General features: G+C 38.4%; 1 protein-coding gene across 4 annotated transcripts in view; it reads left to right on the plus strand.

Annotated features, from left to right (window-relative positions):
- The window catches only part of LOC103397092 (Golgi membrane protein 1-like), an 18,037-nt gene extending 10,124 nt beyond the window's left edge, over positions 1–7,913 (plus strand). For 3 of the 4 annotated variants that reach the window (XM_025052790.1, XM_025052791.1, XM_025052789.1), the window contains 10 exons: positions 3,496–3,637; positions 3,759–3,938; positions 4,025–4,079; positions 4,171–4,273; positions 4,444–4,567; positions 4,863–5,019; positions 5,137–5,340; positions 5,441–5,599; positions 5,741–5,879; positions 6,884–7,913. In XM_025052790.1, the coding sequence (XP_024908558.1) occupies positions 3,509–3,637; positions 3,759–3,938; positions 4,025–4,079; positions 4,171–4,273; positions 4,444–4,567; positions 4,863–5,019; positions 5,137–5,340; positions 5,441–5,599; positions 5,741–5,838 (1,209 nt within the window). In that variant the 5' untranslated portion in view covers positions 3,496–3,508 and the 3' untranslated portion in view covers positions 5,839–5,879; positions 6,884–7,913. Of the gene's footprint in view, positions 1–805; positions 1,750–3,495; positions 3,638–3,758; positions 3,939–4,024; positions 4,080–4,170; positions 4,274–4,443; positions 4,568–4,862; positions 5,020–5,136; positions 5,341–5,440; positions 5,600–5,740; positions 5,880–6,883 lie in introns of those variants that run through there. The other variant, XM_008335338.3, reaches the window with a different exon arrangement.
- Positions 7,914–10,550: the final 2,637 nt, after the last annotated feature.

A 10,550-nucleotide genomic window follows, 5' to 3' on the forward strand; every position in this document is an offset into this window, starting at 1 on the left:
TCAACACGCCTTGTTACGACGGGTCTCAACTTTGCCTTTTTCGTGTTATAGTCTAGATACTCGTCATCCGACACACATTCGTCAACTGATGGCCTGAATTTACGCCCCTGAGCAGCTTCATGCATCTCCTTGAACGGATACAAGGCGCCCTTAGTCTGGTCAATTTTTCTCGTGTCCAATTTTGTTTCATGATCGGCTTTTACTGCCGATATCTTTGTTAATTCCCTTTTTAGAATCTCCTTATCCCGCTGAAATTTACGTTCAGCGTCAATTCTACATCTTAGGGTATTCTGACTCAAAATCACCACCGCTAGTGCTAATTTGTCTTTACCCGACAAACGCTGCATCTTCCCCCATGCACGTTTTGTGTCGTCCGTACTCCACAAATTATCACCATCTGGGATTATATTATATTTAGCCTCAATTTGTTTTTCGACATGAATTGTTTTCAGCTGCGTGGTAATTATTTCTTTTACTGATTCTAACATGTCATCCTCAGAAATATCTGGCACTGCCCATTGTCGTGGTAAGGTTTTACCACCCCAGGTTCGTTGATCTAGAACTTTCACAAAGTACAAAGAAAAGACAAAGATCGTTGCTCGAGTTCACCTGTGCACAGGGAGAGTCCAGCGGAGAGTCAGGGGGTTGACTGCTGAATCCTGCTCTCTCCCCAAACTCAGGCTCTTTTATTCTCTCCAACATCCAGGGGGTACATGTCAAGTGGTACAAACTTCGTTTGTTCTACGCACACACATACATTTTGACAACAACATCTACTCCCTTGGTTTCTCATCCTGTTCTTATCGCACCTAAGTGCTGTTGTTGTGACCTTATGCTCTAACCTTCAACCTAGCCGTTGTCAAATTGTGATCTACTAGTTTCTGATCCCTATCTCACCAAGTACTCCTCTTGTAACAACAAACCTTGGTGCCCCTCAACCTTGCAGCTCCTTTTCTTACAGCTGCATATTTTCAGTTTTAGCTTTAAGCAGCATTTTATGTTCAAACTGGTTATATGTTTTAGCACATCTCTTATGATTATTTATTCTATTATAAAACATGATTATATATGTTGCATACTTCTATAAACTACGAACATATGAATACATTTCATCCACACAACATTTGCTAAACTGAAGAGCAAAAGGGAATGTAAAAAGAACCTGTTGGGAAGAATGTCAATGTCTTGAATGTACCTAAAGTATCTCTGAAGAGTGTCTAAATGCATTCATTTAGACACATTTTGGAGTTATCTAGGATGTGATTTAGAAGCTACAGCAGAACCAGGCATGTTCTGTACATTTATATCCTGTTTAATTTAATTCATGATTGTGTTGTGTGACGTCAGTAGCTAATATGTTAATAAAACCTAGGCGCCTTTTCTCCTACATGTCAGAAGTAGAAAAGACAAGGGGATTTGTGTTCAATGACAACGGTAAATGCCCAAATTAGATGGTGCAAAATTCAACATGCCCTTAGCCGACTACCTGTTTTTTGACTGCTACCAGTACCCGTACTACCGTAAATGCAAAAAAAAAACAAAAACAAAAACGCAGAAAAAAAATCTCTAAAGCTGCTGTTCGCTTTTGTCGGTATATCCAGTCCCTGTACTGTCGCTGGTGCTGTAACAATGGATACACAATAACCAGTTCAGCGGTCACGTTTTGCTAATTGCAGATATTCTCAAAATATTTTCGTGTCTCCTCCCATCCCGGATCTGGTCTGATTCCACGTGTCTTTAGTGTCCACGGTAGGTAGATGGAGAAAAGGCAACCAAGCTAGCTGTAAGGTCCGAACCACGTAAATAAGTAACGTTGCTTAAAATGTGTGACATATTCATTATCACTCGCTCACATTTGCAGTTTTATTTTCCAGCTTAAACAGCCAACAGTCGAGCTCATATAGCCTAAAGAACTGGTTTGAAACCATTACCTAAAACAATCTCCGACAAAGAAAAGTCGGTTTGATTCATTTCAGCTAATATTGACTGTAAAATATTAACTACCAACACTGGACGAATGTAATTATATATAAACCTCAGGCGACAAAGCTTGCGCAAGCCCACTGTTGTGATTTTGTAAACTTTACTTTATAATCTATTTTGATATTTCTGAGTAGGATGTACATTCTTTGCTACGAATAGGAAAAATATATGTGACAGATACAATTAGTTTTAAACAGTACATTGTGTGCTGTCATCGATCATACAGAACAATAAGTGCAAAAATAATCTAATTTTATTGAGGCTTTCGCTGTATATTAATACGAAGATTTGTTTTCACGAGTACCTTAAAATGCTTTATTGTTAGTCAGTATAAAATCTTAGCACGGATTTTTTGTGAAAGTGGTCTAAAATCTATTTCTTTTAAACACTACTTAATCTGTCTTGACTTTCTGCATGTTTCTATTTTGGGGTTAGACAGAACGGCTTGGCTCTATATTATTAGATTAATTTACAGTTAGATATTATGTTGTGACATGGAGTAATTTAGTTTGTAAAGGCTTTAATAAGGCAAAACAGGACTTTGAAGTAGAGTTAATCATTGCTTTACTGTCTTGCCCATTTACAATCAACTGGACAGTCAACTGTGATTTGTGGATTTCTTTAGTATTTTATTCTTGTATAAAATTGTATGATAAATATAAAAATTAATCACTTTGAATCTTGTGAGGCTTGTGTGTTGATTAATATAAGTGCAATGTAAAGCTGCCGCGGGTCAGAAAATAAGGAAGTGCTCAATAATCTACCCAGACGCCAGAGTTCATCCAAGAATGTGGCTATATGTGTAACTGGTATTTTAAGAAAGCTGTCGTGCTGCTGTCACCAACGCCTTTATTGATTTGATGGAATTTACATAGAACAAAATAAATTTTCCTTCAGGACACCACCCAAGCCCCTACAAAGTACACATACAATAAATATATTGTAAAGAATTAAATAAAATGTTGAAAACAAGGACCAACAGAAAAACACTAACCTCTCCCACAAAGTCCGAAGAAAGAGGGAGAGGTTGGGTGTGACTAATTTTTTACATCAAGTATAGAATAGAATATATACGTAAAGTTTTTGTCCAGGGAGGAACAACCCACTTCTGTCAGGTAGAAAAAATAAAATAATTTTGTGGAATTGTAACTATTAACCTCTGTTACATATGTGTCTTCAAACCACTTCTGAATGTGGTTTTTGTACTCGGATCTGTGGATGTAGGCACAGCTCATTTAGAACTTCCCGCTGTTTACATGTGATTGGATTATTTGAATGCATGTTAATAAACTGTTGACACTATTGTATTTTGGGAGAAAAAGTAATTGGCACAAGATATGTATTGTAGAGTATGCACCCATGCCTTTGTGAGTTTGTGCAAACACCAGTGACTTGTAGGGATATGGTTTTGATGAAAGCAGAGAGGCTTTTTTTTTTTTTTTTTTTTTTTTAAATAGCTTGAACTCACTCATTTCAAATATGTCCCGGCTGAGGTTTGTGGTGTCTCCACAGTCTCTAAACAACTATGGGTGGGTTAGGGAACGGACGTCGTGGAGGACGATCACCCCCTCTCCTGATTGGTGCTCTGATTGCCTGTGTCCTGGTTCTCGGATTTAACTACTGGGTCTCAAGCTCCCGCAGCCTGGAGCTACAGGTCAGTTCATGTTCATATATCCCTGTGGTATCTGACCCATGCTTTTGTTAAACTCAGTGCTGACTGAATGATTTTTGCCCGCATAGTCTTTAATCGTTGTAACGACCTGTGCATGCTACAGACAAAGCTGTATGAGTTGGAGGGTCAGGTACGGAGGGAAGCAGTGGATCGAGGAGATGCGGAGCTGAAGAAGACTGAGTTCCAGGAGGAGATCAAGAAACAGGAGGAGGAGATCATCCACATTGAAAGTTTCTACAAGAAACAACTGGAAGTAGTCGGGGACACTTGTGAGAAAGATAAGGTTACACAAATCCTCCTGTTCAAATCTGAATGAATTGCTTTGGAGACTAGTTGTATTTTAAACTAAAGTTTTTTTTCTGCCTTTAGGCCATACTCCAGCAGAACATTTCATCCTCTGCAAAAGCCACGCAAGAACTCAGAGGTTACTGTTGAAATTAAACATTGTCTTCTCAAAATCTACAGAATCAAAGTCTTACTAGTTTAATCTTGGTTCCTGATCATCTGTATTTTAGATACATTGAACCAGCTCAATGACAACCTGGCGAAGCAGGAGAAGGACCTGCAGAGTTGTCAAGGCAACATAAACGCCCTGAACACCAAACACACAAACGAAATGTAGGAAAACAATATTTAATTTACAAATTTGGTCAAATCTAATAATGTCAAAGTACTTTATCCTGATCAGTGTTTTTTGTAGCTTGCATGATACCACTACACACAATGGAGTGTAAGTATTAGTGAGTTTTTATGTATTCTAAAGGGCTTGTCTTTGCACACACATGCAGGTCAACCTGTCACTCTCAGGTCCTGTCTCAAAAGGAGCTGTGTGATGAAAAAGTGGAGGCTGCTAAACCTGAAATTAAGAAAAAGATGGAGAAGCTTAACCCTGCCCGCAGTGGTCTTTTAGTGGTGAGTCAGCAAAATCTGATCTTATGGAAAATGTAATTGTGGTTGACTGAAATGTAGTTTATCAACCTAAAAAAAATAAACATTTTAACTTCACACTTCCTATTTAATGTTCCCTTTAAATAGCTAATTTAGGTATGATTTAAGATAAGTATAAAAAGAAAACAGAAAAAGTGAACACAAAATGAGCAATGGAGTTCCAGGTCAAAATAGAAAACAAAATCAGATTAAATGCAAAGCATTTCCTCAAACTCTTTTTTACATAAATATGTAATGTAATATTTACTCTCTTTCTCAGAATAACTCTGAAGCTGGAGCAGCAAAAGAAAAGGAACCCGTAAACGCTGAAAAACCAGCAAAGATGAAAATAGCTGTCAACCAGAACTCAAGCCTTTCTAAGCCCACAGAAAATAAACCATCTCAACTGCAAACTAATGACATCATAGTAGACAATGGTAAAAAATAGTAAATATTTGTAATTGAATACTAAAAAATTATATGTATCACTTTGTTGTTTCTTTCACGCTTTGTTTCTTCTCTTTTTTGTTTTATTCCTGCCCCTGATTCCCCAGTGTACCACTCACTTCTGAAGGAAGTTGGTAAAAAGGAGTCTCCCTCTGCTGCTGCTGTCAAGCAGGACACGGTGCGACCACCAGGTGGCCCTGTGAAAGCACAAGTGGGTGAGACAAAAACTGATAAAGATGTAAAGAACAACCTGAGTGAAAATAATGCTGTGGAGGTGATGGACGTTCACGAAGAGGAGGATCAAACGAAAGGTAAGAAAATGAGTTTATAGTCTACGATGGATGTCTCCTGAAAATGGTGGTCGAAACACTTCACAGTTTGTGATGAAGTTGTAAATTTGTTCACATGCAGACGCTGGTGTGGAAGGCATGCTGGATAACCAGGGGAAGGCCCATGAAAATCCTGTAGATCAGAAATTGGAAGAACCGGATGATTATGATGCAGAGAAACAAATAGTGGAAGATGAAGAAGTGGAGAAACAGCCGGAAAATAAAAAGGCTGAAAATATAGGTATGTGTGCTTTGATTTGTCACTGGTGAATGTCCCCAGAAAGTTCAGAAACATGGTCTGAATGAGGGATGAAGCTGCTGTATATAAAGAATGAACAGAACTGTGATCGTCTGTGTTTGTTTATGTCCTACTGTGTGACAGACCTGGATATGGAGAAGGAACTGGCCGACTACAATGGAGATGATGAGAATGAAGGGGAGTTTGAGGCAGACAAACAAGCAGAGCTGGCACAGAAATGAGGTCGTGCTCATGACCTTCACCAACATTGTAACAAATAAATGTAAGATAACACATTTGAATGGACCATTATGGCAGTTATAAGTTAAACATTATAATCTGATTTCACACAGGAAATAGTTTTCTACATTATACCTTCACTGGCTGTAGTGATTTATTTATAAAAACAAGTACCATGACATCTTCAAAAGTGAAATGGTTTTATAAATGACAGAAATGTAATTTTTACACTGATATAGTTTCAGTTTGATCTCATCCACTAATTATTTCCCACACAGTTCAAGGATGATTAATTGGTTCATTGTATTATCGTTGTGTCATCGACATAAAGGCATATACATTCTGTTTTCATCCATTTGATCAGTAGAAACAGACTGAAAAAAGATTTGATGATGATTTGTTTATCATATCAACAATGAGGGAATCAAATTCAACCATTTATCTGTGATTGCTACAGCCCTTCCTGATTCACCCTAACCTGGGACTGGGAATTTCAATTCAATCCCTCTAGCACGTATCATATCAGCAATTTCCCTTTATAGATTAATAAATACAAATGGCTTGTGTAATTGTCAGGTTTATTCTAACATATATGACGACAAAGTAACAACACAAAATACGTCTTGATTTTTTACTTGCAAGGGGGGAGGGCAGCTTACTCTTCTGGCAGCTTCCTCATCAACTCCTAGTAGCCACACCCTTCCTCAGCACTTTTATTGAGTTTATAAAAGTATCAGATCACATAACATGTTCTCGTGTGTATGAATGGGTATGGAGTAAGAAGGTGGGTGTGAATGGGGGTGTGGCTGTGTCTGGTAATTTCTCCATCAGTCTTGAGCACACTAGATTATAATATGAGAAGCAAACAGTTTCTTAAAGCGATAGTACAGCATGAAGCAATGATAATAAATTAAATTCTTCCAACAGTAATGCAGTGTAGCTATTAGCTATTAATGTCAACATAAATGTCAGTTATTCCTCACACCACAAAATGACCAGCCATTATTTTCTTTGTTCTAATTCTTCTTTGTGTGTTTTTGATGTCAGGACTGGCAGCAGATGAACACGGCTGGATTTAAGGACATAGAACATGTTTAACACTCCAACACGTGGGCTCCACACAGGTTACTGCAAAAGTGGAAACGTACTAAACAAGAAACAAATCACTGTCTGATTTTTGGTCTATCTGGGATTTGGTTGAGAAGTTGTCTTCTGTCATCTTAATCAAGTTTGTCTACACAAAATACTTAACTACATCTAAAACAGATACAGTTGTAGGATTTTTTTTATGTAGCGATTGTAACTGGTTATGATCAATAGCCACCACCAGGGGGCAACAAAGATAATTTGCCTCCACTATGAGGAGCTTCCATGCTCTCATTATTTCTTTGTCATTTTTGTAATGTATGTGCATTCACATATATAAATATCTATACAGTCTATAAAGTCAATGGGAGTGTGTTAAGAGTCACAAAGGTATAATAGGTCTAGATTCGTTTTCTTTATTTAACAATAGGTAAATTGGTTTTAGATACATTGTTCATGTTTACTCTGTGACTTAAACACTGTAACTTGATTATGATGTGAAGACCCTTAAAGGGTAAAGCGATAAGTGGAAAATGATCTGGACTGATCTTAGTGACTGGGTGATATGAACGACCTCTGCCTTTTCGCTCAGTGGCATGGCAGCAGATGGAACAATGCCTTTAAAATCATGTTTTCAATGAAGGAAGTGTATTGATGTTCATGCTCATTGTTATTACTGAAAACACATGTTCGTTTTTCTGTTTACTGTAGATCCAAAGATTCAGACTGGCGTCAGTAAACACCACATTTACAAATTACAAACCATTATCTATTAAACTATTTCAACATGTGGTCAACTGCCTTTAGGCTTCACTTTAATATTTAACCATGTTAGTGCGCAAAACTAGATGTGACAGTCAAACTCCTGGAAGCGTAAGGGTTTGTTTAGCAAAACAAGATAAAATAAATAGCATAAAAACAGTAATCAATACTGCTTTGAAATTGATCTGTTGTAAATTCAACTGCACCATTAAGGTCATTGTCCAACCAAGTCCAGTGTCTTTGTTATGATTCTTTGCTTTAGTTCCATATAAAACCATTAAATGCACGTTCAGTGTGCTGGACTGAATTGTGTTCAAGGGCATCTGTGTCCAGTGGAGTGGTAAGAATTCCATCTGTGACATTACCATGCTCCGTCCACATTAGCCCCAGCATGCTTTGCAGGTATGGTTCTGTGAAATCAGCCCTGCATAGCCTTGTAGTCTTTTGTTCTCATTTTTTAAGATATGTTAAATACAATGTGTTGTAAATACTCAAACAGTAGAACTCTGGTTGGTGTTTTGTACTGTAAAAGGCTGGATCAAAAAGGTTTCTCTCAAAATCAAAATTTACTGTTCCCTCCCTGGTTGTTAAATCTAGAATTTCCAACTACACAGAATCATCATCATAAACAGGAAAGGCAAACAAGAGATACATAGTCTTTTTATTTAACAGTGAGTTTTAACATCAACTTCTACAGAAAGAAGATGGGGGAAGTCGTGCATTACTGACCACTCCAGTTCAAACAAGGTCAATGTCACTCCATGTCTTTTTATTTTCTTTTACCAAGTGTCATGTCGGGAACACCTAAGACATAACTGTTTTATAGTTTACTATATAAATGTTTGTGTCCTAGATTGTGGTTTATTTTTCCAGAAGACAATGTTTGCCCTGAAAGATTCTTGCTGTGTGAGGTGTCTTCAGGAAAGGAGTGGAAGCAGCCGGTAGAAGGTCGATTTGTTTTATTGACAAACGTCAAGCAAAACAGGTCCAATAACAAAGCGAAATAACAACCGGGGAAATATTCAACGAACATACAACAAAGTTATATAGTGCTTTAAAATATTTCTCTCTCTCTGTCATCAGTGGTTTACGCTTTTTATACGTATTTTTGGGGAGTGGTTTCGGCGTCCCGGGCGTTTGTTTAAATCTTGTAGGCCAATGGAAGAGAGAGGCTAGGCCTCTTGTGGCCAATCATATTATTGTTCTTGTTATCATGTGATGCCTGCAGTCGCCACTATGTGGCACTCTTGTTCCATGATTCAGCAGTGTTGGAAGAACCTTTTGTTGCTCAGTGGGGGGTTATCACAAGGGAAGTGGACCGAGCCATAAAGTCCAGTCAACCACAGGTGGTCATGTAGATCAAAAGGAATGGATGGCATCGGGGTTCCCTGTGAGAAGGTAGATTGGGAGATCTCCCATTGTTGTGTGAAGATCTCCCATTGTTTCCAGGGAGCAGAGGTGTTCTTAGGGGGTTGGTGTGAAGAGAATCTGGGGAAATTCTCTTTGAATGTGTGGGGCTATGTGACTGTGTGTGCTCGGGAAAGCCTTTTGGTGTCTTGGTGCAGACCCAACCAAATGTGAAAAAACCACTGGAAACCACTGAAATCTAACAGCCCTAATGTCTTAGAAGAACTCTCAACCACAGGCCTGTCTACCTGGTGAGAAAGGTTCGATGACTTTATACAGTGGACTTGTGTTACTTGTGTTGTTAAATTTTGTTTGAATGTAAAATGTATTATTTACTGCTGGATGTAAATCTGATTTCAAGTAATTGAAATAATAGGTCTACCGAAGAGATCTACTGTATTTTATAAATTGTACAGAGTATATGCCAAAACACTACATGCCAGGAAAGACTCTTAAGCCAATGAAACTTTACATCATGGGGCAGAGAGGTGAGTGAGTTTTGCATAGAACACATTCACCTGTTTCTCTTATCTCCATTTGCATGCAGATAACAGTCAAATGAGGAGTGATATCTGACCTTGACATCAGGGCCTTGTAGAATTTGTATAGGTACATTATATCTTCCGCCAATAGGAATTGAGAGAACAGTAATGGGGTTGTAGTTGAGCAGACCATGGTTAATTTATCCTTGGTTAGTTTCTCTTCTTTCTAGAAAAGAAATGTTGTGATTAACATTGTGATTTTTAAAATGTGTGAAACTAATACCATATTTTTCAGACCATAAGGTGCACCGCATTATAAGGTGCACTATCAATGAACAGAAATATTTTCATACATAAGGCGCACCGGGTTATAAGGCGCATTAAGCAAAACAAAACAGTCAGCGAAACAATTAAGCGGAAAAATCAAGCATCGCACCATACATTGACAGTGCAAAAACACAACTCAGGGGAGAGAGAGGGGTGATTGGAGCAGACCTTAATGGTCATGTAGGGGAAGGGAACAGAGGAGATGAGGAAGTGATGGGCAGCTTTGGCCTTAGGGAGAGAAACATGGAAGGACAGGCAGTGGTAGATCTCGCAAAGAGAATGGAAATGGCTGTGGTAAACACCTATTTCCAAAAGAAAGAGGAACACAGGGTGACGTACGAGAGTGGAGGCAGGTCCACACAGATAGATTATATTCTATGTAGAAGAGGTCATCTGAGGGAGATTAGAGACTGTAAGGTGGTGGCGGTTGGGAGTGTAGCCAAACAACATCGCATGGTAGTGAAAGATCCGGGTCACAGCACCAGTTGAAAGATTTTTGCTGTGCTATGGTCGATTCGTTTTAATAGCAAAACGTCAAACAAAACAGGTCCAACAATAAAGCTAAATAAAACGACTGGAGAAGTATTCAAGGAAATCTCGTACAACAGTTGTTAATATGCAAATCCAAGAACTAAAACTTCCTAAGAATA

Source organism: Cynoglossus semilaevis, chromosome W, assembly GCF_000523025.1.
Source record: "Cynoglossus semilaevis isolate Cse_v1.0 chromosome W, Cse_v1.0, whole genome shotgun sequence".
NCBI lineage: Eukaryota > Metazoa > Chordata > Actinopteri > Pleuronectiformes > Cynoglossidae > Cynoglossus > Cynoglossus semilaevis.